General features: G+C 48.2%; 1 protein-coding gene across 4 annotated transcripts in view; it reads right to left on the reverse strand.

Moving 5' to 3' along the window:
- Positions 1-27356, reverse strand: part of ADCY3 (adenylate cyclase 3) — an 88250-nt gene extending 60894 nt beyond the window's left edge. For 3 of the 4 annotated variants that reach the window (XM_027966563.2, XM_042245870.1, XM_027966561.2), the window contains exons 1-2: positions 26405-27356; positions 25089-25925 (exon numbers count right to left, since the gene is read on the reverse strand). In XM_027966563.2, the coding sequence (XP_027822364.1) occupies positions 25089-25763 (675 nt within the window). In that variant the 5' untranslated portion in view covers positions 25764-25925; positions 26405-27356. The remainder of the gene's footprint in view (positions 1-25088; positions 25926-26404) is intronic. The other variant, XM_027966562.2, reaches the window with a different exon arrangement.
- Between the last annotated feature and the right edge of the window lie 448 nt (positions 27357-27804).

Below are 27804 nucleotides of genomic sequence, written 5' to 3' on the forward strand. Positions count from 1 at the left end.
TTATGGACTGTAGCTCTCCAAGCACTTCTGTCTGTGGGATTCTCTAGGTGCTATCAGTTCAGTTCAGTTCCGTTCAGTCGCTCAGTTGTGTCCGACTCTTTGCGACCCCATGAACCGCAGCACGCCAGGCCTCCCTGTCCATCACCAACTCCCGGAGTTCACCCAAACTCATGTGCATCGAGTCAGTGATGACATCCAGCCATCTCATCCTCTGTCGTCCCCTGCTCCTCCTGCCCCCAATCCCTCCCAGCATCAGAGTCTTTTCCAATGAGTCAACTCTTCGCATGAGGTGGCCAAAGTATTGGAGTTTCAGCCTCAGCATCAGTCCTTCCAATCAACACCCAGGACTGGTCTCCTTTAGGATGGACTGGTGGATCTCCTTGCAGTCCAAGGGACTCTCTAGCGTCTTCTCCAACACCACACTTCAAAAGCATCAATTCTTTGGCCCTCAGCTTTCTTCACAGTCCAACTCTCACATCCATACATGACCACTAGAAAAACCATAGCCTTGACTAGATGGACCTTTGTTGGCAAAGTCATGTCTCTGCTTTTCAGTATGCTATCTAGGTTGGTCATAACTTTCCTTCCAAGGAGTAGGCGTCTTTTAACTTCATGGCTGCAATCACCATCTGCAGTGATTTTGGAGCCCCCCAAAATAAAGTCTGACACTGTTTCCACCGTTTCCCCATCTATTTTCCATGAAGTGATGGGACCAGATGCCATGATCTTCGTTTTCTGAATGTTGAGCTTTAAGCCAACTTTTTCACTCTCCTCTTTCACTTTCATCAAGAGGCTTTTTAGTCCCTCTTCACTTTCTGCCATAAGGGTGGTGTCATCTGCATATCTGAGGTTATTGATATTTCTCCTGGCAATCTTGATTCCAGCTTGTGCTTCTTCCAGCCCAGCATTTCTCATGATGTACTCTGCATAGAAGTTAACTAATCAGGGTGACAATATACAGCCTTGACGTACTCCTTTTCCTATTTGGAACCAGTCTGTTGTTCCATGTCCAGTTCTAACTGTTGCTTCCTGACCTGCATATAGGTTTCTCAAGAGGCAGGTCAAGTGGTCTGGTATTCCCATCTCTTAAAGAATTTTCCACAGTTTATTGTGATACACACAGTCAACGGCTTTGGCATAGTCAATGAAGCAGAAATAGATGTTTTCTGGAACTCTCTTGCTTTTTCCATGATCCAGCGGATGTGGCAATTTGATCTCTGGTTCCTCTGCCTTTTCCAAGACCAGCTTGAACATCTGGAAGTTCACGGTTCCCGTATTGCTGAAGCCTGGCTTGGAGAATTTTGCTATAGTAAATATAAAAACAAAGACAATATCCTGGAACCTTCTTGGTTCTTTAAACCAAACTGTGAACACTGCAATCGCTTAACATCAACTCCCTCTGCTTACTGCCTGTTTTTCTTCTGTCCATTTATTCTCTTTCCTAACAATCTTCTGATCCTTCTCATCCTGAGTTACACAGTCACCGTCACACACTGGCCTGGGAGGAACCTGCCAGGCCATGGCCCAGTCCTCTCCGTGCACCATCTGAGTCACGTGACACACAAAGACTTTCAAATTCCACAACTCAAATTTAAAGTCCTGGCAAGCTATCACCGTTCCTAACTTTCTTCAGCCTCAACTGTCTTGAATTAGCACCATCTGAGTAGGCTCCCAACCCTGACAGCACCTGAAACTCACCTGGGGACCATGCCTGGGCAGCATCCCAGAACAGTGAAATCTGAAGCCCAGATGTGGGCATCGTTCAAAAGCTCCCAGGTATAGCCCAGGAACAATGGGAACACCCATGCTTGTTGCAGTCTCCCCAGTCAGCCCCAGGCTGAAGGTCCCATTTCTGCCAGCCAAGGGTTGGCACCACAGTTCACCTGACTGTGTATCCAAGATAACAGCACCCAGTGCCAAGTAATCGGCAGTAAGCCTTTGTTGGCTGACTGTTCTCCCTGTTGTTGGTGCTCCTTTCCACACCTCCAGTGGGTCATTCATTCCATCTGGTCTTTCTGGGTCTTTCTCATTGTCCTCCTCCTGCCATCATCTAGCCCAAACCGTCACCTCCCCCGGGACTGGGCACAGATTTGTTTCCCTGGCCCTTCTCTGGTCTTGCTAATCTACCCTCTGTTGAGTTCAGTTCAGTTCAGTTCCTTAGCCGTGTCCAACTCTTTGCGACCCCATGAACCACAGCACGCCAGGCCTCCCTGTCCATCACCAACTCCAGGAGTCCACTCAAACCTATGTCCATTGAGTAGGTGATGCCATCCAACTATCTCATCCTCTGTAGTCCCCTTCTCCTCCTGCCCTCAATCTTTCCCAGCATCAGGGTCTTTTCAAATGAGTCAGTTCTTCGCATGAGGTGGCCAAAGTACTGGAGTTTCAGCTTCAACATGAGTCCTTCCAATGAATACCCAGGACTGATCTCCTTTAGGATGGACTGGTTGGATCTCCTTGCAGTCCAAGGGACTCTCAAGAGTCTTCTCCAACACCACAGCTCAAAAGCATCAATTCTTTGGCACTCAGTTTTCTACCCTCTGGGATCATGTTAAAATTCCACAATTACCTTTTTGAAAGTTCCATCTCCTGCTCAAAACACCTCAAGAGCTGCCAATTTTCCTCATTCTGGTACACAAGATCCTACATAACTCTGTTCCCTAGGACCTTTTCTAAATATCTCCCACAGTTCCCGGATGTAAACCACCTGCTTTAGCCAAGTTGATGTCCCCAACGTTGTCACCCAGCAGGCGCTCCTGAACCTCAGCACATGTCACAGCCCACACTCTGAGGACCCTCAAACTTTTCCACCAAAGTAAGTGTGGAGGAAGCTTCACCTCTTTCCCTGCTGGGGCATGCCGCTTCTGCATTCTATCCCATAAAAACCCATGTTTGTATTACTATTTTTTTTTTCAGATAGATATTTAATTTTTTTCAGAAGTGATCTCCTCACAAAAAGTCAGTCCAGTACTTGCAATTACATTTAAACCCATTAATTTCCCCCACAAGCTTGTTTATAAAGACACTCTGATGAGTGAACATCACAAGAGACAAGCAGAATTGTCACAAATTAAGTGTCTTGAATGTTTGCCTCTGAGTAAAACACATGAGCCTGTTACATTACACGCTCCACTTGGGCAGGGACAAGATCTGTTCCAAGGACCCTGTGTGGCCAGCACCGGACAAACACCTGGCACATAGGAGGCGCTCAATGACTACTGAGTGAAGGAATGAATAAATGGGGGATGGAGGTGGGAGGGAGAGACGGAAGGAAGGGAGGGAGGAAAGGATGCAGGGCGGGAGGATGGAAACAGATGTTATAGTCCCCCTGAGTTATCCCCAGTACACCAGGCAAGCACACCCTTGCATCCATCCCAGTGTGAGCAGCGCCCCACCCAAACTGGCCCCCCATCATCTTCCTCCCTTCCTTCAAAATCTAGCTGACCTCCGCCCCTCCACAGAGCCTTCCAGGATGGCCCCACCCCTGAGCAATCACACTCTCCTTGTGTTTCTTCTCTAGTTTCTTAGAGAGGAAATAAGGGCAAGATAAGTCATTCAGAGGAAAAAAAAAAAAGTCTAAATATGCAGCCATACTCTGATCTCATTTTAAGAGTAGAAATGAAATGGCGCAGGAGCAGAAACATCAAAATGTCAACAGCGCTTATCATGCAGGGGAGGAAGATTTAGGATGACTTCTGTTTTTTTCCTTTTCACCACATCATCTTTCTGCAGTGACTCTCTCTGGGCAGAGACAATAAAGACAAGGGGCACTATGGGAAGTTTCGGCTGCTTCGTCCACTCGCTTGCAACACCCTAACCACCACTGGACCAGGACTCTTAGAAACAGAGACTGGTCTTCAGGGAAACTCCGTCTTGTACTGGGCAGGACCTCAAGAAACACCCGGTGGCGGGCAGCCCCACCCAGAACCCCCCCTATGCACATACCTGTTTCCACGGGACACGCCTCGCCCCCCACCAGATTTCTCAAAGGGCCATTGGGGAAGATAAACCTTCCAAGATTCTTCAGACAAGATCTGGGCGCAGCATCGGATGGCCTCGCCCTCGGCCCTCCTGCTCTGCTCCATGAAATGCAGGAACCCACAGGCTTGCAGCCACCAGGAGTGAAGGGAGAGCCCCGCCCCAGACCCTAGGGGTCAAGTCGATCGTCTGTCATTCAGCATTCAGTGCCAACACGTGCAGAAGAGGCACCGTCTCCTGAACTGGAGCTGGTTCTGGTCACCCCCACAGAACCATCATCACCTTGTGCTGACAAGCCTTCCCTGGATAAAGGCGAGGGTGCGTCCAGCTGGCAACTTGGCTGCCATGAATCCTGAGTGGTCCCACTCCAGCTCACCACCACTCGAAGGGAGATCCTCTCATTGTCAACTGCAAAGTCTCTTACAGATGATGCCAGGCGGCTCACTGGGTCTAAGTTTCCCTCTGGACCTGGTTTTCGTCCTCTTCCTTCAAATGCCTTGTCCACTCATGAGTGCCTCCACCGTCCTTGCCCTCAAAGACCAGCCACCCAGCTGGCAGGGGCTTTCTCACCCTGGGGACACATGTATCCCAGGCTCCCAGGAGAGCTCTCAACCCATCCCCTGACTTCCTGAGAAGCTTCGATTTCTTAAAATATTTCCCTTTGGTTTTTGCTGAATTTTCCCACTTATCAGCCTTATGCTCTTGATCAGATCTCTTCTAACCTGAGTGGACGATTAAAGCCCATCACCAGCATGGCCAGCGGTCTGCCCCACTGGCACCTGAGTTCCTCCCAGCTCACACTCAGCGCCACACTTGCTGTGGCATGCTTCCTCTGGGGGCCTGCAGGACTATCTGTCCCAACCCCTCTCAAACATATTAGCACACACACCCCATCTCTCTATAAGGGAAACACTCAAGGACAGTAACACACAGCAGCTAGAAACTGGGCTTGAATTCCAACTTCACCACCACGGGTTGTGGCCTTGGGAGGTGTCATCACTGCGCTAAGCTTGCTCCCTCCTCTATGAAATGAGAATAACAGGACCTCTACCACAGGGTGGGTTAGGGACCTCATGAAAAACGATGTGTGTAAAGCACCTGGACTCTCTACTGTGGTGCACGGGCTCAGCAGTTGCAGCACACAGGCTTAGTTGCTCCTGGGCATGTGGGATCTTAGTTCCCTGACCAGGGATTGAACTCATGTCCCCTGCATTGCAAGGCATATTCTTAACTACTAAACCACCAAGGAAGTCCCATAGATCACTCATTTTAGATCTTTTTTATTATCACTAGCATTTAGTGCTATGAATTTCCCTCTTGGCACTGTTTTGTCTGCATTCCAAAAAATTGGTATGCTGTGTTTTCACATTAATTCAACGCGTTTCCTAATGTTACTTGTGATTTGTCTATCCATTTATGCATGTGTTGCTTAATTTTCCAAATATAATTTAGAATTTTCAAGATATATTTATTTCTACTTCAATCCATTATTTTTGTCAGATAACATTACACTTTGCATGATTTTAGTAACTTTTTAATATACTGAATCTTGTAGTATAGTCCAGACTGTGTGTCTTCATGAACATTTCAGTGCATTTGAAAAATATTATACTCTGCATTCATTGGGTAGAGAGTTCTATAAATATCACTTTGGTCTGGCTGGTTGTTAAGTTCTATTAATGCATATTTTTAATTTGTCATGTGTTCTATATTCTTTAACTTCTAATTTGTCTATTTCTTTTACCAATAACTGAAAGAGGTGTGTTGGAATCTTCAAATATAATTACAAATCTGTCAGTTCCTTTAAGTTCTATTGTTTTTTTGCTTTACATATTTTAAAGCCTTATTATAATATATATTTATATATATATTTATATTTATATATTTATATATTTAGGGTCTTATATATATATATATATATATTTAGGGTCTTAATGTCTTTTTGATGAATTGACTCGTTTATCATTATGAAATGTTCCTCTTTATTCCTGATAATTTTCTTTATTCCAAAGTCGGCACTGTCTGTTACTAACATAGCCAGCCATCTTAGCTCTCTTTTGATTAGTGTTTACATGGAATAGCTTTTTCCATCCTTTTAAATCTGTGTCTTTGTAATAAAAATGGGCCTCTTTAAGATAGCTTATAGTTGGTTCTTACTTTGTTATCCATCCAATAATATCTGCCTATTAAATAGAGTCATTATATCACATACATTTAATATTATTTTCAGTATTGTTGAATCTAAAACTATCTTTTGTCATCTACTGGTCTTACTTGTTCTTTGTTACTTTCCCCCTCTTTTCCTGCCATCTTTTGATTTTGTCTATCACTCTACTCTATTTCCATTACAGGCTTGTGTGCCACACTTCTTTTTTATGTTTTTTAATGGTTGCTCTGAGATTTACAATATAGCCATACCTTAGAGATGTTGTGGATTTGGTTCTGATCACTGCAATGAAAGAGGATATTGAAATAAAGCAAGTCACACAAATTTTTCCAAACACATAAAACTTACGTTTATACTATATTGTAGTTTACTAACTGCAACAGCTTGTCTGAAAAAACAACATGGTGTGCTAAGTCACTTCAGTCGTGTCCAACTCTTTGTGACCCCATGGACCATAGCCCACCAGGCTCCTCTGTCCATGGGATTCTCCAGGCAGGAATACTGGCGTGGGTTGCCATTTCCTACTCCAGGGGATCTTCCCGACCCAGACATTGAACCCAGGTCTCTTTCATCTCCTGTATTGGCAGGCAGGTTCTTTACCACTAGGACCACACCCTAATTAAAAAAAGAGTTTATTGCTAAAAAATACTAATAATCATCTGAGCCTTCAGCAAATCATAATCTTTTTGCTGGTGCTTCAAAATATTGGAAAAGTTACCAAAATGTGACCCAGAGACACAAGTCAGCAAATGCTGTCAGGAAAATAGTGACAACAGAATTGCTCTAGTCAAGGTTGCCACAAACCTTCACTTAATGAAAACACAATGTCTAAGAAGTGCAATAAAGCAAAGTGAAAGTGAAGTTGCTCAGTCGTGTCTGACTCTTTGGGACCCCACGGACGGTAGCTTACCAGGCTGTCTGTCCATGGGATTTTCCAGGCAATAGTACTGGAGTGGATTGCCATTTCCTTCTCCAGGGGATCTTCCTGACCCAGGGATCAAACCCGGGTCTCCCACATTGTAGACAGACGCTTTACCGTCTAAGCCACCTCAAGCCCATTCTGCAATAAAGCAAAGCACAATAAAATGAGCTATGCCTATATGCATCTTTAATTTAATGTACTCTATTTCATGTATATTTGATTTCTAAATACATGGGTTTTTTTAAGCATCTTAGATATTAATTTCTCATTTTGATATCAATTTCACATTTAAATGCTTTTTCTCTGCAAAGATTCTGTGTTTTTTCAATCTTTTAACTTTACTGTGGCTTTCAGTGGCTAAGTCAAAGTTCTTGGTAAATGTCACACTGCACTTGAAAATATATGGGTTATTTTCAAACATCTTTTGATATTGATTTCTAAAATAATTCCACAGTGATAAGAGAACAGACTCTGTATGATATCAATACCTTTAGACCATGAAATTTTTGCACCTTGTTTTATGTCCCTGGATATGTTCCAGTTCTCCTGGTTTATACTCTATGAGAACTTGAATAGAATTTGTATCCTGCCATTGTGTGAAAACTGTATAAATCTTCATTATGTTGAGTTAGTTTATAGTGCTTTTCAAGTCCATATATCCTTCTACTTTTCTGTCCATCCTATTGATTTTTGAGAGTTTGATATTGAAATTCCAACTAAAAATCTTAATTTACTTAAAAAACTGTAATATATAGAAGAAGTATATATAACTTTGGTCTGCATTTTTCAAGTCTCCTATAAATGTGTTACCATACTTCCATAATTTAAATTTTTCTAAAAGAAAAAAATACAGTCTACATCAAATATTATTACTTTACATGTAGTGGAAGAAAATTATAACAGCATATTTTCATTTCTTCCTTTCCGTCCTTTGGGCTATTGTTGTCATACATCATACATCTATGTTATAAACAGCACACTGTTTGTTTTTGCTTTATACAATCTTTTAAAGAGATTAAAAATGAGAAAAAATTACTTCCGTAGGCCTCTTTATTCTTTTTGTACAGTCCAAATTTTTATCTAATATCAATTTTCTACTGCCTGAAAAATTTTCATTAATGCTTTGTGGTATAGGTCTGCTGGTCATGAATTTTCTCAACTTTAGTTTGTCTACTGAAAAAAAAAGTCTTCATCTTCATTTTTTGAAGGATATTTTTTGAGTATAGAATTCTAATTTGATCTATCTTTCAGTTCTATTGTTTTCTGCCTTTAATAACTTCTGGCCAGACATCTACTATCATTCTTATCTTTGTTCCTCTATGTCTTTCTTTCTGGTTGTTTTTATGAGTTTCCCCTTAACTACTAGGATTAACTAACTTGACTGTGATGTGCTTTGGTATGATTCTATTTTTGCTCTTTATATTTATTTGAGTTATTTTGAGCTTCCTGGAACTGTGAATTTATAGTTTTCATTGAATTTGGAAATATTTTCCACTATTAGAAAAATACTTTTTCTGTCTTCTCTCTGCTCTTCTTCTGGGATTCTATTGCTTCCCACTGCCTACAAAATGTAGTCAAAGCAATTTCAAATAGCTTTCTGGGTCACCCATTTGAGATTCCAAACTACCTTCTAGACTCATCTGTCTCATACACCCAATTCTGCAGTCAAAGTTGTGTATGTGTGTGTTCAACCCCAGACCATGGCCCACCAGCAATTGTCTCTGCCCCCTACCAATCCAGGGCTCAAAATATATTTTTCCCCTCAAGGCACAGTTCAGTACTGCCTCCTCTAAGAGACCTTTCCCAGCTAAGGCAGAATGATGCCTTTTCTCTGTACTCTCACAGGTCATCTGTCATAGCAACTCCCTGAGAGCTTGAGGACATACTTTCAGTAAATGTGGGATGAGTCCCACCCTCAGCCCCCAAAGAAAGGCATTGGACTCCGTGATGGGCGTTAAGAATGATAATATGTCAAAATGCACCTAAGCGAGACTTTCCAGAGAGAGAAGTTGAGCACAAAGTATTTTAGGAAGAAGTGAGTCAGGCAGCATCTCTCCTTTTTCCAAAGGGAAAAATGAGACACATAGCAGATTAAGTCAATTATCCTGAGCCAGAGGAAATATCCTCCAAGGATCTTCACTCTCAGACCAGTCTCTCAATGAGGCCTCTCAAGAGTTGGAAAAAAAAACCATTCCAGCTTCCAACTTCCTTCTTATAAAGTCAGGGGAGCAGGAGGAGGCAATCATATTCCAGGAAATCACTCAGCTCTTGGATCCAGGTCTCTGAGGAGAGAATCCTTGCCAAGGCCCCAAGAAAGCAAACAGAATTCCCCAAATTAGAAGAACTAAAGCAAAATGAATCAAGCAACCAAGAGCAGCTCAGCAGCAAAAGACATAAAGCCTGAGGCCATCCCAATTTTTCACCAGAAATTCTTTCAGGGGCCCAGAACTCCACGTCATCCCGTCAAACATGCCCACTCCAGGTGACCTGCCCCCCTTTCGTCTTCGCCTCCCATTCTCATCATTCTCCCCACACAACCACAGGCTCAACAGTCTCCTCTCTAAACAAACTCCTCCTAACGCCCCTCGGGCCCCTCACTCCCTTTTCACTCCATTACTGCAATGTCACCTGCCTCTAACACCTGCCAACCATTCCTACCCACAGCCCTCTGAAGCTGCCATCTCCACAGTAAGTTCCCGAATCAGAGCCACACAAACTACTCATGAAGTCCCTTCTGTTTCCTGTTCCCGTCACGGGTCTGTGGCCCATCATGTGGTGGGCCACGGTGGAGCACAGTGCTGGCCTGGGGGCCTGGAGGCCGAGGCTGCAGATATAGGCACTGAGACTGTCTCTCTGTGGGACCTCAGGCGAGTCACTTCCCCTCTGGGCCCCAGCATCCTCTCTGGAAACACTCAGTAATAACTCAGAGGCCACCCTTCCTGGCAGAAGCAGTGTGAGCAGCAGGGGAGCGCAAACACAGGAATGAGATCCTCTTAGGTGCAAATCCCAACTCCTCCCGATTTGTAAATACCACTCAAGCAAAATGCAGTCTGCCACCTTCCAACAGGGAAACTCTGGGGTTGTGCTAGTGACAGATAAGCATATAATCATAGTAACACTTGCATCTGAATGGGGCTTTGCGGTTCACAAAGTGTGTCCACTCATCCTCTCATTACAGCCTTCACCACAACCCTGGAGGAGCTGGGGCGTCATCATTACCAGCATGGCAAACACACAAGGCAAGTACTATTCCAGGAGCTTTATTCTATCAGTCAGAGATTTAGTAATGAAGGCACAGAGCAGACTAAGCAACCTGACCAAGCTCCTGGAGCTACAAGAGGCAGAACCAGACATGGAACCCTGGCATCTGGCCCCACGTCTGGCTCCTGCTTACTGGGTTCGTGTCCTCTATTCTCCTTATTCACTGAGGAGAAGACCAAGCTCAGTGACATCAAATGGTTTTCCCGAGACCCACACCCACAGCAGGGCAGAGTTTCAACTCAACTCCTGTTCACTGACAAGACAATGATGAAACAGACAAAATCAGAAACACAAGGGATGTCAGCACTTGGCGGGTATGTGGATACTATGACTCTCCCTCAGCTCAAGGAGTGGCCGCAGGTGCCCACGAGAGGCCACCAGCATGGACCCCACGGGGGGGCTCCTGGCTGAAGGAAGGAAGGGCTACAGATCACCAAGGACGTGTGACCACCTCGAGGGGGCACCAGCTACTATAAAGGAACGTGTGGATATTAGCACTGAAAAGTTTGCTTCATTGATTTGCATAAACTTACATAAATAATCTCTCAATCTCAAATGTGCATATATCACACACACATGCAAATTCAAAGAAAACTCTCTGGATGTATGCATGCCACACACTTGGCAATTGTTGCCTGTGGGGAGGGGAACGGCAGAGGAAAAGGGGGCTTCATTTTTGTGTTTTTATTTCTGCCTCAGTTGAACCTGCCTGCCAATACAAGAGATGTAACAGATATGGGTTCTATCCTTGGGTTGGGAAGATCCCCTGGAGGAGGAAATGGCAAACCACTCCAGTATTCTTGCCTGGAGACTCCCTTGGACAGAGGAGCCTGGCAGGCTACAGTCCGTAGGGTCACAAGTGTCAGACATGACTGAAGCAACTTAGCATGCATGCATGAAATGTTAATATTTCTTACAATAAGAACAACACATGGTATAGAAGAAAAAAATTAATCATCACCTCTGTCTGTAAAAAGGGACCTAATGTTAACAGCAGGTATCCTTGAAAGATAATACTATGGATCATATTTCCCCATACTATTTAGTATTTTCCAGGCAAAAGCAGAGACATTACTTTGCCAACAGAGGTCCGTCTAATCAAAGCTATGGTTTTTCCAGTAGTCATGTATAGATGTGAGAGCTGGACTATAAAGAAAGCTAGGCACCAAAGAATTGATGCTTTTGAACTGTGATGTTGGAAAAGACTCTTGAGAGTCCCTTGATTGCAAGGAGATCCAACCAGTCCATCCTAAAGGAAATCAGTCCTGAATAGTCATTGGAAGGACTGATGCTGAAGCTGAAACTCCAATACTTTGGCCACCTGATGCGAAGAACTGATTCATGTAAAAAGACCCTAACGCTGGCAAAGTTTGAAGGCGGGAGGAGAAGGGGTCGACAGAGGATGAGATGGTTGGATGGCATCACCGACTCAATGGAAATGAGTTTTGAGTAAACTCTGGGAGTTGGTGATGGACAGGGAGGCCTGACATGCTGTAGTCCATGGGGTCGCAAAGAGTTGGACATGACTGAGCAACTGAACTGACTGAACTGAACTGAGGCTTTCCCTAGTGAGCACATTTATTACTTTTATATTAAACAGAACCATATGAAATGAAATTGCCATTGCTTGCATGTTGAAAATGGTTGGATATTGATTATTTCATGCGATTCAACTTACTCATAATTCATGCAACAACATTCAACAATGCTGGAGGGATTGCTCTGTGCCAGGCCCATATTCAGACAATGATTATTTTTTTAAGAAAATAAATAAACCAAGCTCCCTTGTAGGCAGGACCTGAGGGTACTGTGTCTGTGTCCCCAGGAACCTGTGCAAACATGTGCCCAGAACCATACATGTTTGGCCGAGTGAAGAGGTAAATTAGCAGACAGGAGGACAACAGATGCCCATCAATAGGCACACACATGCAGTTAGGCTTCCTAAGCAATCAACAACAAACACAGCGTCCCTGTAGGAAAAGAAGAGGGCAGACAGAGAAGAGGATGGGTCAGACTCTGGGTAACTTGATAATCGTGCTGGTCTTTATTGCTCTGGCAGGGCAACAGGAACAGAGAAGCTGTGGGGAAGGGAAAGGCGTAAGGGACACGCAGGCTACAGAGGGACATGGACGGCCCAGGTCAGAGGACGGCCCAGGGAGGCAAATGCACCTCCAGCTCCAGGCTGCAGGTTCAGTGAATGGTTCCCTGGGACCAGCTCCTCTGCTCTCTTAAATAGCACATCCTGCCAGGTCAGAGACATTCTGTCAGTCTCTGGGGAGCTATCCTACCACTTAAGCAGCAGTGGGTTTCTCTAGATTAACTTCCATTTTCATATAGACTATAATTCTTTTAAGACCTCATTGGAAAAGAGCGTGATGCTGGGAAAGATTCAGGGCAGGAGGAGAAGAGGGGTGACAGAGGATGAGATGGTTGGATGGCATCATCGACTCAGTGGACATGAGTTTGAGCAAACTCCGGGAGATAGTGAAGGACAAGGAAGCCTGGGGTGCTGCAGTCCATGGGGTCACAAAGAGTCAGACATGACTGAGCAACTGAACAACAACATCTAAATTTCCATGAGTGGAGACCACCCTCCCCACCAAACCTCAAATTACAGTTGTGGTCTTTACACCTCTAGCATTTGTGTCCTGCAACAAGGCAGGATGGGCAGGGTTCTCAGAGCAGGCAGGGGAAAATGTGTCTAAGACGGGAAAAGGCACCACGTCTCAGTTTGCAGCCAAAGAAAGTGCTAGGATGATGTAAGGCCCAGAAACCACGTCACCTGAGGGCTTCATGAAAAAGTGCAATGGGTTAGGCTGAAAAGGAGAATGAAAGAGAGCAAGATGGCTGAATCCAAATACCAGGAAGGCTACTGGGTAGAGAATGAGAGGCAGATGTGAGTTTCTTCCCCTGAATAAACCAGAACCAGGACCAGATGCTTAGAGGGGCAGGATGGGGCTCCAGCAGGAAGGCCAGGAACATAGGACAGCGCTAAAGCCCTCCAAACCCATGTTCCGGATTAGTCAAGTCCACCCACTCCCACAGAACCTGCCGACCTTATGTGCATAGCTGGCAGGACCTCTCTAGAACTTTCCTGCACATCTGCTCCAATTTCTGGTGGTGGCGGTGGTAGTTTAGTCGCTAAGTCGTGTCCAACTCTTGTGACCCCATGGACTGTAGCCCACCAGGCTCCTCTGTCCATGTATTTTCCAGGCAAGAATACTGGAGTGGGTTGCCATTTCCTTCTCCAGGGGATCTTCCCAACCCAGGAATCAAACCCACGTCTCCTGCATTGCCGGCAGATTCTTCACCGACTGAGCTACGAGGGAAGCCCATAACGTAATTAAGAACCTAAGCAAGCAAAGCATCAGTATGAACGACAGACAGTTGTTATTTCTAAGAAAAGTAAAATGAGCATTTTGGAAATTTCTGAATAAATGTGAGTAACTAACAGAAACTGCTGCTGAATTAGAAGTGGGCAAGACACCAGTAAAAATTTAGCCAAAATAAAAGTCATAAAGATCTAAGATTCGGTCCCTAGATTATTTTCAAGTGACTTTTAATCCTCTCTCCACTTTAAGGAAACTAGAAATTACAGAGGTCACATCTTACCTACAAAAGGTCATAAGGAACACCAAAAAGGATACCCAGAAGCAATGATCTTTCCTTTCCACAAAAGATGAGTAGCTAGATGTTTTCAGCTGAAATAAGCTATTTTAAATGCATATACATGTTTATATTTATGTGCAACTTTTTGTGATTTTTAGATTCTACTGACTTTTAAAAATCTACTTTGTGGAGTTAAAGTTTACATACAATAAAAAGCACCCGTGTAAAATGTATATTCCCTAGCCATGTAGTGATTAGGACTCTGTGCTTTCATCGCAGGGACCCCAAGTTCCATTCCTGGTCAGGTACCTAAGATCTTGCAAGCCATGTGGCACAGCCAGATAATAATAATAAAATGTTACTTTGATGAGTGTTGACAAATTCACACAACTGTGTGACTACATCCACAGTCACCGCAGGGAATGCCTCCATCACCCCCAGAATGTTCTTTTGTGCCCCATCCAACCCCCTTCTTGCCCACAGTATCTAGGGCATCGTGGCTCTTACACAAAATGCATCAAGGTCATCTGGTGATCACCAACGCTTACCACCATCTAGCTTTTGTTTCTACTCCCTTTTTTTCACATACAGTAAAATTCTCTTTGTTCTGACACACAGCTGTATGACCACTGGCAAATAATTTAATTTTTGGCATCAACTGACCAAGCACCTGTGTCAATCTCTCCAGGTTAAAGGACTGTCACTGCATTTGGACCTGACACCACCCACGCTCCATCTTCACTCTCTGATTCTGGGTACCTTGTTATCTCTGTAAACTGAACTGCAAGCTCCATCTTTTCTACCCCTAAATCCAGCGATGAGTGCTGTGAGGTGGGCATGAAAATGAACAGAATGAGGCCACCCAGGAGCAGTGGGCACCCACAGCGCCCTTATCTGCAATAATGGAAGCAAACAAGCTTCACATTGAAATCTCAAGCATTCAACTGAAAGGAAGAACACATTTGACATTCCTCCAGTCTAAATCATTCCAGAGACTTCCTTCACTGTGTCTCTTACCTGCTGCTACTCTTAATTGATTCCTCCAAAAAAAGGGAATAAAGAAAAAAGATATTAAGTGTAAGGCCGTGGCTGGGATGCAAACAAACAGCCCTGCATCAAAAGTACAGAATTCTTGGGACTACCCTGGTGGCCTAGTGACTATGACTCTGCACTCCCAATGCATAGGGCCCAGGTTTGATCCCTGGTCAAGGAACTAGATCCCACATGCCACAATTAAAGATCCCTCATGCCACAACTAAGGCCTGGTACAGCCAAACAAATATACACTTTTTTTTTTTTTTTACAAAGTACAGAATTTTTTGTCCTCATAGGGAACTTCATCTGCAAAGTATGCATTTCATTTCTTAGACAACAACAAGAAAAATGGTGGCTCAGCTAAAGCAACCATCCTATGCAGGACCCTTTACTGACATAAAGAGGCAACATTCCAGATCTGTCCCCAGAGACAGGCCACATGACAACTACGGCTCCAGTTTAGGGAAGGTGGGGGGACTCCTCTGTTTTCCAGAGTGCTTGATGCAGCGCAATGAAAGGTAAACTGTAATCATGTGTAGGAGTTTAGAAAACAGAGAGCTGACGAGTGAGAAACTGTGGCACTTTTCTTGCAATCTGGGGGAGGCTGCGTCTAGCTGACAGCATCGCCCATTACTGGGAAACGGGCCCCGGGGGGTAGCAGGGGGACTCCCAGCCCCAGCCTGGGAGGATGATCCACTTCAGCACCAGGCAATGCTCTTTGCTCAGACTTCCCTTCAGGAAGTGACTGATTTGGTTTCTTAGGAATTGGTAGTAAACTTGTAACAGACAGGGTGTTACCATCCTTTGAGAATGGTAAGGCCCACCTACCATCAGCAGGTTGGTGACTTAGCCTTGGGCTTATTGGTCAGTCTCTTAAGAATGTGGTCCATGGGGATCAATTCTCCACTGCCCAGCTCCGTCGGGTGAAAAACCCAGCCTTCCGGGGGCTTCAGGGGCAGCCCTGAGCCCAACCCTGGCCTGGGCAGGCAGCTCCCAGCCTTACACTGCCAGCTCTGACTCAGCTGGCCCCATTTCATGGGGACCAGTCCTCAAATGACATGGGAACAACAACCCACGACCACGGAATCTTGCGACCGTTCAAATCCAGCCTGCATACACTGGGATTTCGAATGGGGATAAAGCGTGGTATGGGATTTCTTCTGAAACGTGTCATTTTCTTTTCTGTTTACAACAAAGAAAGGGCTCTTGAAGAGAGGAACAGGAAAAGGTTTCATCATTATTCAAAGCAAACTTCTTAGGAACCACAAAGAGGAATTCTGCTGGAAGGAACGGCTGAAAATGTAATCCGAGGAAGGAGGATACATCAGACACAAAACAGCCAGGAGGGGAAAGGAGAGAGGCAATGGGCCTGCTGGTATTACATATACATAATAATATAAGCAAATGAAAATGAGATGATAAATAAATAAAATCAATAAAGTAAGAGTAACCAAATGTCCTACAGAAAAGGAACAATTGAGTTAATTATGGTACATTTAGCCGACATCATATTATGCAGCCATTAAAAATGATGATTGTGAACACTAATTTAAAACAGAAAAAAGTCTGTTCTATAAAGCTAAGTACAGAGTAATGCGTACAGCTTTGTAAAAATTTCTAGAAACGAAGGACTAGAAAGAGACACACACAAAATTCGTTATTATAGGATTATAATAAATTTCTCTCATTTCCAAAGTTTCTGCAATATTAGATGGCATTTTATAATTAAAAACACTCCTTAAAATAATCCTTTCACAAGGAGCGGGAAAGAGCCAGTTGGTTACACAGAAGAGGGATGAGGAAAAGGATGATGAATAAACCTGGTCTGATTCATTCATAGATCAAAGATCAGAGATGGTCTGTCAAGATTAGGTGCAATAAAGAAATAAACAGCTAGCATTCTCAAGGTGCTTTACAATTTATAAAGTGCCCTTACAGACCTATTCCCCCTCCCCCACAAGGTGACAAACACTCCCGTGAGCAGTCCCCCACCTGACACCCCAGCCCTACTTCACCATGGCTTGTCTAAAGCTTTCCCAATGCAAAAGAACAAACGGTGCAAACACCACTAGCCAGGGGCTGCCTCCTGCTCCCAGAAGGGCCATCTACTTATCACCAGCCACCTGGGAAAAGCATGGCACATGCAGGAAGCAGAGGTTGATTTGGATGTTCTATGTGAGGGACTGTCCCCCAACAAGGCTGCTCCCTAGTGTTAGGTCCTAAGCCCTCTTCCGTTTTGATTCTACACACTGTCCTTAGGCAACCCCTCATCCTCCCTATGGTTTTGGGTACCACTTAAAGGCTGATGATCCCCAAATCTAGAACCCATGACCTGTCTTCTAAGCTCCAGATCTTAAGCCCAGGGCCTGGCATACAGAAGGTGTTCAATAACGATCCACTGAATAATCTGATAGTTCCATCTGGATATCCCATAGGCACTTGAGCCTGAACTCATCTTCTCCATCCTCTGATTCCATCTTGGTGGGTGGCCTTCATGGCGTCATGCCTGGACTACCTCAACAGCCTCCTAAACAGTTTCAACCTTACTCAAGTCCACCAGAAGGATTCTATTAAATACAAATCAGATCTTATCTATCCCCTGTTTCAATGAAGCTTCATCATTAGAGGAAAAAGCCCAAATTCCTTCAATGAAGCCTCATCATTAGAGAAATAAAGCCCAAATTCCTTAGCCCTTCCACTACTTAGCTTCTCTATACCTCGTATCTCTAGCTCCTGCCACCCACGCCGGCTCCTGTCACACAGAATTTGCACCAATCCAAAGCCAGTTCGAATCTCCTATGACTCTGATCAGAAAGCCCTGTTCCCTACGCTCCCTCTGGTAAACTCCTACTTATCCCTCAAAACCCAGCTCAACAATAAGCTCTTAGGAAGCCTTCCTCTGTTTCCTGAGGCAGGGTCTCTTTCACTAACAGGCTTATACCACAACCTGGGAGCTCCCTGATGCCAAGGGATGACTTTCACTCATTCTTTGTATACTCCTGCCTAGAATGATGCTTGGTAAGTGACACAGGAAATATAGTTTCTCTTTAGACTAGAGGAACTAGCAGGAAGGTGGGATGGGACGGTGAGACCTCCAACTCTGCTCATTCTTCTACCTGATCTTATGCAAATCATTTTTGCCTAAGGTCAAGATTAGAACTAGGCCAACAGGATATCAATGACTCATTTTCTGGGCCGATAAAACCCTTTTCTATTGCTGCTTTTTCCCTAGACAAGACAAAAAATTTTATTAACAAGTGGTAAGACTAGCAGTCTTGAAGAGTTATATAAGTCTTGCTTTTAAAACGTCATTTTCAAATCACATAAATTAACATCAGAATGTTTCCCTAGCCTGGATCTAACCAAAGATTTACCAAACTCTCAGAGTTGATGAGGAAGGAAATAAAGATAAAAGCAAAGCAGGAATGAATTTATTCAACACACACGTATAGAGAGAGAGTCAGGACCGAGGCACGGCAAGGGGCTGTACTAGCGGTCTTCCTCTCCTTGGGGCAAATGACAATCTGCTAAGAAAGACAAACTGGATGTGTTTCCGAAGGATGCGCACAAGCAAATTTCCACCTCCTGAGAAAGGAATACAAACATCAGACAGGGCTGCCCATCTAGCTGATATGTGGAGAGAAAGGGCCGAGATTGGTGCTGGGGTCGTGATCGGAGGCAGTGTGCCTGCCTCCACCCTGGACAGTGCCCTGGACAGAGCGAGTATGTGTGTTTGAAAAAAAAAACAAATTCTTCTTCAGAACATAAGGCAAATCCCAGGCAGATGAACCATGAGCTATCATCTTTTCACGTGCAAGGCAGTTTTTAACTTTGAGTATCTTAGAAATGATGTGTTGGATCTCATAGAGAATCAATACCTTCAAAAAGTTATACACAGTATCTGCATAAGACTGGTTCCAGGGACTGTCACAAATAACAAGGGCATATATTAACATAAAGTGGCACAGTACAACGAAGACAGTCTGCTCTCCGTATGTGTAAGTTTCACATCCACGGATACAGAGAAATGACTACACAGCAGACCACATTTCTAACTTCTGAAGCATCCTAAGGTACCCCACCCAGACTCATGGCTCTCTTCATCTCTTTCCCCCAACATCCCTCATGCACCCCCTGGTTTAGTAAAAAGCCTCAGAAGACGGCGGCCCTCCATCCCTTCCTTCCTAGTATGTACATATCACTCTCACATCAAGGGGTAGAATCAATCTCCCTTTATCCTGCACCTGGGTTACCCCTTGTGACTTGCTTTGACCAATAGTGATGGGTCTAGCCTTTAAAATCTCTGATGACTACCACCATGCTGTGAAGAAGCCCAAGCTAACCACGTGGAAGGGTCACTTAGAGAAGCTCCAAGGCTCCAGGCATGTGTGTAAGACCTTCTCAGGCTCTGCCAGCATAGCTGTCAGTTGAATGCTGCTGCTGAAAGAAACAGTCCAGGCAGCCAAGTGAGTGGCCTTGGCCAAGGTATGGGAAACAGGGCAGCATCCAGCTGAGCACAGAGAATCGTGAGATTAAATAAACTGTTACTGTTTTAAGGCACTAAGTTTGAGGTTATGTTATATAACCGTGGATAACTGAAATACAGAGTAAATGAAGGGATGGTGGTGGGGGTTGGTCGCTAAGTCATGTCTGACTCTTGTGACCTCATGGACTATAGCCCACCAGGCTCCTCTGTCCATGGGATTCTCCAGGCAAGAATACTGGAATGGGTTTCCATTTCCTTCTCCAGGGGATCTTCCCGACCCAGGAATTGAACCCAGGTCTCCTGCATTGCAGGCAGATTCTTTACCAACATGTATAGTAAGGCCACTGAGAAAACCCACATTAGTGAACTTCCTAGAGGGCCAAAATGTAATCCTTATTCATCCAAACGTGTTCTTATCCATTTCTGATAAAAAATGTTTTTAGAATGTAGTATTAGACCCCATTTCACACTAAATGTAACCTAATGTTTTCTTGAAGTGGGGATCATGATTATAGACATGGGTTACTATAAGGTCCTGTAATGGAGCAATGCCTCCTCCAGCCAGGAAGGTGTATACAGCCTATCAGCTGCAACGCCCAGACAGCTCGGCCTCTCCATAAGCAGCAATATGTCTGCCCCTAGAAACACCTCCTCGTCCCCTGCGTTGCTCCTTCTGACACTTGTGGGTAAAGAAACTGAGGACCCAATCCTGTTGGAACTGTATCTCAACAGATTCTCGGGGAAGATCTAAGGGGTTCTTTTATGACGGGAGAAGAGAAGGAACTCTGGAATTCCACTGGCCAGGTTCATATCCTACTCCTCCACTTGCTATGTAGCCCTGGATGAGCCATTTCACTTACGTATTTCAGTGTCCTCATCTGTAATGCAAAAATACGATCTGCCTCTTGCTGGAAGATGCTCAGCTGAAACACTGCAAGAGCTCAGTAAATGTGAGTACCCTGTCCATCCCCAGGTTCACTGGGTCTGTACCTGGGGGTTATCTTTGAGTTCAAAATCTAAGTGTCAGTCAGGATGGTACCCACGGAAGTAGATCACCACGAGTGCCTGTGTTCATGAGGGCACAGATCGGAGAGGGGGTGGCCAAGTGTTTATTCAGGCTTGGAGGACCCAACTGGGGCTTCCCAGGTGGCTCAGTGGTAAAGAACCCACCTGCCAATGCAGGAGACTCAGGTTGGATCCCTTGGAGGAGGAAATGGCAACCCACTCCAGTATTCTTGCCTGGGAAATCCCATGGACAGAGGAGTCTGGCAGGCTATAGTCCATGGGGTTGCAAAGAGTCGGACATGACTGAGCATCTTCACTTTCTTTAAGGATAGGAAAAGGCCCCAGAAAAATGCAGCCAGGGGAATGGACTGAGAGGAAACTTTCTGCAAAGCTGTTACATGTTCAATAACTGACCATTCCTTCCCCCAGGCAGTTGGATTCAGTGGCCTCCCGGTCCCCTCCTATGTGTTTCCTTGTTATCCAGTTCCTACATGATGCCTGTCTACACACTTGTGGAGGATGAGCCATCTGTCCCACCGTGGGATGGGGGCAGAGCCCAGGGCCAACAGGACAAGAGCTGAATTGCTATTACCTACTCCCAGTCTGCCTGCCTGTCTGTCATTCACACACACACACACACACACACACACACACACACACACACACACACCCCTCGGCTGCTCCAAGGGGCCAAGAGCTGGGTTGCGGTTGCTCACTCCTAGTCTGTCTGTCTGTCACTCACACACACAAAGATACCTGTCTGTCACACACACACACATACACACACACCTACCTCTGAGGCTGCAAGCCCCAGGCGATGCCCCCCTACCTCCCCATCCAGCTCCTGTTCCTGCTCCCTGCACTCACTTCTCATGAACTCCTGGCCACGCCTCCACCAGGAACATTCTGTCACAGGCTTCTCCCCTCTTTACATCCAATTCCCAGGGGGAAACAGAGAGGTGCTCCCTGTGATATTTTAGGACCTCCCACTTCTTGGCCCTGTTCTTCAATGCTGCTTATAGCAAAGGCATCGGGGACAGCCAAGGACACAGGAAAGAGGTTGCAGAGAAAAAGAGGCTTTCAGGGATGCCCCCTGCCCCTCACCCATCATCCCCCCCTCACCAGTGATCCCTCTCTAGTTGCCAGTCCTCCTCTCTTCTCTCATCCTCCCAAGCCTCACTTTTCTCACCTATAAAATGGAGCCAGTTCTCTCATCCTCCCAAGCCTCACTTTTCTCACCTATAAAATGGAGCCAGTAACACCCAAGATCAGTTGAGATGATGCGTGTGAACCTGAGTTCCAGCCTATACACAGTTCCAGCCTATACACTGCAGCATGAGCTCCCTCCAGCCTCCCAGAGCCAAATGCGCATTCACTAGGTGGATGATCTGCTATGTAATTTGTAGGTGTGAAAGGAATCACACATCCACGGCTCCATCATGCTCTAATTTGTGAATAAAGGTCTTAACAGGCTATTAATTCCATGAGACAGTTTTGCTCTTGAATAGCCTCTTTGCTAGGAAATAAAGCTGTAAACTATTTCTCAGGGGTTCCTCAACCCTAACTTGTCAGATTCATTTTTTAAGGACCCCCTCAGAAGCTAACAGATGTCTGTGGCTACATGGGAGGGCCTTGAGAGCAGCCGCTGGCCACAGGAATGTTCCCCATCTCGGCTGTATCTTCTTCCCGCCCCATCTTCCCCTTCGTTTTCACCCATCAGCAGCTGCCTGGCCCTGCCCTTGACCCCCTCCCTGCTTCATCAGCTCACCGATGGGGCAGTAAAAGGCAAGCTGGGCCAGGACCCAGGCAAGGGGAGGGATGTGGAGAAAGCCAGTTTGCTTCTCCCTCCCCAGCCCCACATCATGCTCTCCTCCACCACAGCCTCTGACATCATTATCTGACTCCCTTCAGTCCCAGACCTGCAAGCTGCAAGGCCCATACTTGTGCTCAGTCAAAGCCACTCACCCACTAATAAGTGAAGCCCCAGTGACACCCCATCCCACAGCCCCTGACTCCACCTGCTCTTCCTGACGGAACCCCAACCAGCCTGCCTCCATGAGAAGAGCCAGGCAAGGTAGGCTGGGTGGCTTGCCTCTGATACTTCAGGCTACCCCAAGGCCCCCATGTCCTTCTGTCTCCTCCCACCCCAGACTCAAGTACTGTTTGTGGGGATGAAGGGCCAGGGGAAGCACGCTCAGGCATTGGGAACATTCCTTCGGTGCTGCTGGCACTCACAAAGCCCCAGAAACCCAATGTCTACTTCTAACTGTGAAACTGGGTTCACCCTCCACCAACCCAGGAGAGTCCCTGGCTGGGGCCAACAGGTGATGGGAGAAGACAAAGCAAAAGGAGTCTGTGGGCAGGAGAAAGTGACCCAAGGAGGTGCCCGGTGTTACTCGGACTGTCGGGGGGAAGGGGGTCTGGCTGCCTGGTCCTCACATCCCTGTCTTCCAGCCCTGCCCTCTTCTATGCCGGCACCCCATCCCAGGGGGTTTCAGGGGCCCAGGGGAGCAGCAGGCAGGTGAGCTTCATCCCAAGGCTGTGGTGGGGAGGTGTTCTCCCCACAGCGGCAGGGGGCCGCAGGGGCCTCAGGGCTCCATCGTGCTCCTAGAAACTGAATGCAGGGCCCCTATGACTTAAGACTCCGGTGGGTGGGCCTGGGAACGCAGGCACCTTTTCAAAAAGTCATATTAGTCCCAAACAAGTGACTCAGAAACTTCTGGAACACAGCCACTGAAGGCTGGAGCCTCCTGCATTCTATCTCAGGCTCCCAAACAGACCCTGGGAGCCCCGTCTCTCTCCCCTTCTAGTCCCAAAGCTGTATCCAAGGCACCGCTTCTATGTCAAGGTCATGCTCTCCTGGGATGCTAACAACTGCTATTCTTGATTTACTTATTTTTCTCTTTTTTTTTCCCCTGTTTCCTAATCTTTTGGAGTTTCTGTTTCTCAGCAGTGCCCCAAAGACATCAACAATCAAGCGTTCACCCTCTGGGCTCCAATGTGGAGAATGTCTGATTTGCCTCCTTCGTGGGCAGCGAAGCATACTGGAAATTCATGGGGTCCAGGGACCCTGGCAAAGAGAAAAGAGCTAGAAGTGACTGTTTAGATAAAGCAAAGGGTTCAGAGTTTGATCCCAGGCCCCAAGGGCTGCTATGCCCACCGATCTGTCCGCAAGCTGTACTTTTCATTGATTCCCAAAAGGAATGCCTCTCACCATTCTTGCCCAGATAGCTTCCAGCAGGGCCCTCAGCTGGCAGGAGCACAACTTGAAGTTCACCAACTCGGAAGTCATTAGGGGTATGGCAGGCTGTCACCCTTTTATGAACAGGGCCTTGGGAGGAAAAGGGACCTTCCAGTGTGCCTGCATGAATCCATGTATACCAGCCCAGGGCTGGGCCCCTGCAGAATCAAGGCACAAAGCTTCTGTGAGATGCCTGCATGAGCCAGAATGGGAAAACAGGAAGAATCTTGGTCCAAGAACTGGGGGAAAAGTTAAAACAGAGGAAAAAACCTGTGTTTCCCTCTAACCAAGAAGGAGGCAATGGGGCGGCCCCACAGTGTGGTTGCATCGACCACTGGCACTGCCACGCCCCTGGAGACTCAGCCCCCCCATCCCAGGAGACTCTGGCTGAGATGGGGGCAGTGGTGTGACATAGAAGGAAGAGTCCAGAAATGGGAATCTGGACATGGACATTCCAGCTACCCACTGCCATACCTAGCTGTGTGAACTGAGAGAGGTCACTCTCCATCTCTGGGCTCATACACAAAATGAGGAAAAGGTAGCGAGTAGGATACACAGCTGTGGAATTCATAGACTCTCAGCCCTATGGAACCCCCATCACCCCACAGGTGACCCAGCTCAGAAGACCAGGCATCACATCTCTGCAGCCCCTCAGCACCTACCCAGGGTCTTGGCACCTAGTGGGGAGCACAGACTGTCTATTAAGTTAAAGCCAAATTTCCGCCCCTTCCAGCAGAAAGCTTCCTCCAGAACCAGTAGACCCTCCCTCACTATGGCTGGCTACCCTGTCCCCGTCTGTATCCCTGCACCACGGCTCCCAGGGGGAGACCACCACTCCATCATCTGAGCGCTCAAGCACCCTGAGCTCTCAGCAGCAGAAGTGGGATCTGTGACAACCACACAGTCCTTCACATCTCATTCTTTGAGGTCACCCACAACCTTTCATCTTGATAACAGCCACTTTAGGCAGGCAAACACCGTCCCCACTGGGCAGAGGCACACTGAGTCCACACAGTCAGCCTCTTGCTGAAGCCCCTCAATGCCAAGTTAAGAGGCCAGAAGCCAGGGGAGCCCTCTTTCCCCACAAGAGTCCTTCCTGGCAGGGGTCAGTGACAAAGACAAGGCTGCCTCGCTTGAGATCAGGCCCAGGCCCTTCCGGCCACCTGGGCGTGGGTTGACAGAGTGGCCAATGTCCGGAAATCCTCTGATCCCTCAAGCCAACCACATACCAGCGCTCCAGCGAAGCCAGGGGTTGAGAGAGAGGTGGTCCTTCCTACACACGTAGATGAGAGCCCCAGACCACCCACCCTCCGAAATAGGTACCATCTCAGCCGAGAGCCGCTGGGGAAGGAAGTCACTGGCCGGGTCAAAAGGCGGGACTCACCTCCCTCAGCAACCGCACTCCCTTCAGCCCGTCCTGCTGCTGCTGGGCCACGGTGACCCCCAAGACGAGTGTGTGCGCGACGCAGGAGACCACGGAGATGATGACAATGGGGCTGAGGCTGAGCGGCAGCGTGATGAAGAAGGAGAAGACGAAGAAGGCCTGCCAGCCCACCGTGTCGCTGGCCGCATGGGCACGGGAGAAGTTCAGGCCCAGGTAGGAGAAGACCTGGGCTGATATCAGCAGCCACAGCAGGTAGGGCACCACTCTCCGAGTGACCCGGTTGGGGAGCAGCCCCTTTTTGCAGAGCACGAAAAGGATGATGTCCAACACCAGCCCAACCCCGGCCACGGTGAGGGGGGCCAGCTTGTCAGCAGAGAAGACCACGGCGCACATGACCACCACATAGCAGTCGAAGAGGGCCGCAAAGACCACCAGCACCAGCAGGGTCTCATGGCGCTGCCTCTTGAAGTAAGTCTGGTACAGGTTCTCCAAGGACTCTGGTACGAAGGTCAGTCGCATGAAGCGAGGTAAGCAGAGGCACGACCCCGAGTTCCGAACTGAGATTTCATGGGTCCGGCCCACCCCGCGGTCAGGGTCCGAAGGCAGGCTGACAGAGTACTCGGCCGAGTACTCAGCGGAGTACTCGGGCTCAGAGAAGCCCTGGGTCCTCGGCATCCTGGCTGGTATCTGCTTCTACTGGCTCCAGAGAAGCCAGCTGCAGAGCAGAGGAAGTGCTCTGGCACGGGCCACCTACCGGGACTCTCGGAGACCTGGGGCCACTTCGGGCAGGAACGCAGAGTGGGATTCCAGGGCTCAGGGAGAGATGACCATCTGGAACTTAAAAGGACATCACTGAGTAGAAGCCCCTCTTCCTTCCTACCCGAGCTTTCTCCACGACCTGCCCCAGCCCTCCGGGAAGACTCCTTCCTGCCAGAGGCTCCAAAACCGAGGCCTTTCTCCCGCCACCCCAAGGCTAACGGCCACCACCCGACCACACACATACTTAGTCTTGTCCACCCAAACACTCTGCTTCCTGTCTCTGGCTGTGGACGGGCCTGGCTACCGCTCCACCATCCCTGGTCTCTCTCCGTGTCATCTCAGTCTCTCTCACCCCTCTGATCTCCTCATCTAAGTCGCCTCCAGGCCCAAGTCTTAGAATGTGAGGATAAAACATGATCCAAGAAACCAGCGCCAGCCTGGGGGGTTCCTAAATCTTTCTCTGTTTACTTCCCTTCTCAGCCAGCCCTTTGGCCCCTGGGGCTCCCCATCTCAGGGCACTGTCTGCTCCGGAAGGCAGGCCCTGCCCCTGCGCTTACCTGTGCGGGAACTCGAGAGCCGCGTGGCCCGTGCCAGTCCCCTCGCGGGCTGCGAGGCCGGGTCACGCGTGCAGCGGGAGGGGGCAGGAGGGCTTGGCGCGCCCGGGGGCTGCTCTCCACGGAGCCGCGCCGCCCCGCTAGCGCCGCGGTCCCCGGTCCCCCGGCCGGGGCGCGACCCTCCCGCCGTCAGGCCGGGAAAGGCGCAGGGCTGTCCTTCAGCATCCACAGGCGCCCGGCCGCTGGAGAAAAGAGGAGGCGGCGGCGGCGGCTAGAAAATCCGGGGGCGCCAGCCTCTTGGGCTGCGGCTCGCGGGGCCGGCGCCCTCCCTCTGGCCCCGCAGTGGTGGCGGCGGCGGCGGCGGCAGCGGGGCTAGGGGCGCACCCGGGGCCCTGGGCGGCGGGAGCGCGGGCCGAGGCCAGGGAAGCCCGCCAGCATCCTCTGCCCCGCCCGCGTGCCGAGCGGAGCCAGCCGAGCCCGGGCGCGCGGCACAGTGAGTCCCCGCGCGGCGCTGGCGGCTCCGGGGCCACGCGCGCTCCAGGCCCCGGGAGGCGGGCGGCGCCCCTCCCTCCCCGCAGTCGCCGCCCTCTCGGCGAGCTGGTCCAGAGCTGGGGCGGCGGTGGGAGTGGGGGGGGTGCAGGGGAGGGGCGGGGGGAAGGCGCTCCGCTCGGGACCCCTACCCGGTGCGGGGGCAGGAGGAGGAGCGCTGGAGCGACTTGCAGGGGCCCCCGCGGCCCCACGTTCCGGCACCGGGCGGCGATCGCTGCGTGGAAGCTCTGGGTGGGCGGCGGCAGGAAGGATGGGCTAGTCAGGGCCTTCCCGCTGCAGGCCCGGTGTCGGAAGTTAAAAGCCCGGGACGTGCCCTCCCGCAGGTGAGGCACGCTAGGGGCATCCCGGGCGCCCCCTCCTCTACCGCGGCTTCCTTCCGGGCTCGGAGAGGCGGGGGCTGAGGTTTGGGGACAACTCCCCTGCCCGGCGCGCCAGGCCTGTGTCCCCGCCCACCCTGGCAGCCCAAACGCCGGTCTGAGCTTGCCGCAGAAGGGCCCGCAGCTGAGCCCGATTCTTGAAGGAAGAGGGTAGGAGTGGCCCAGGAGGCACGTGGAATTGGAAGAGACCCTGCTTCAAAACGGTCTCTTGTGCACATTCCACCTGTTTGAGGCGTTTTTTGAATGTAGGAACGCTGTTAAGAACGAAGATGCTCCTTTGAATGGTTAAGTCTATCAGTATCTTGAAAGTTGAAAGTCGCTCAATCGTGTCCGACTCTTTGCGACCCCGTGGACTGTAGCCCACCAGGCTCCTCCGCCCATGGGATTTTCCAGGCAAGAGTACTGGAGTGGGTTGCCATTTCCTTCTCCAGGGGATCTTCCTGACCCAGGGATCGAACCCAGGTCTGCCGCCCTAGG

This window comes from Ovis aries, chromosome 3, assembly GCF_016772045.2.
Source record: "Ovis aries strain OAR_USU_Benz2616 breed Rambouillet chromosome 3, ARS-UI_Ramb_v3.0, whole genome shotgun sequence".
NCBI classification, from domain to species: domain Eukaryota; kingdom Metazoa; phylum Chordata; class Mammalia; order Artiodactyla; family Bovidae; genus Ovis; species Ovis aries.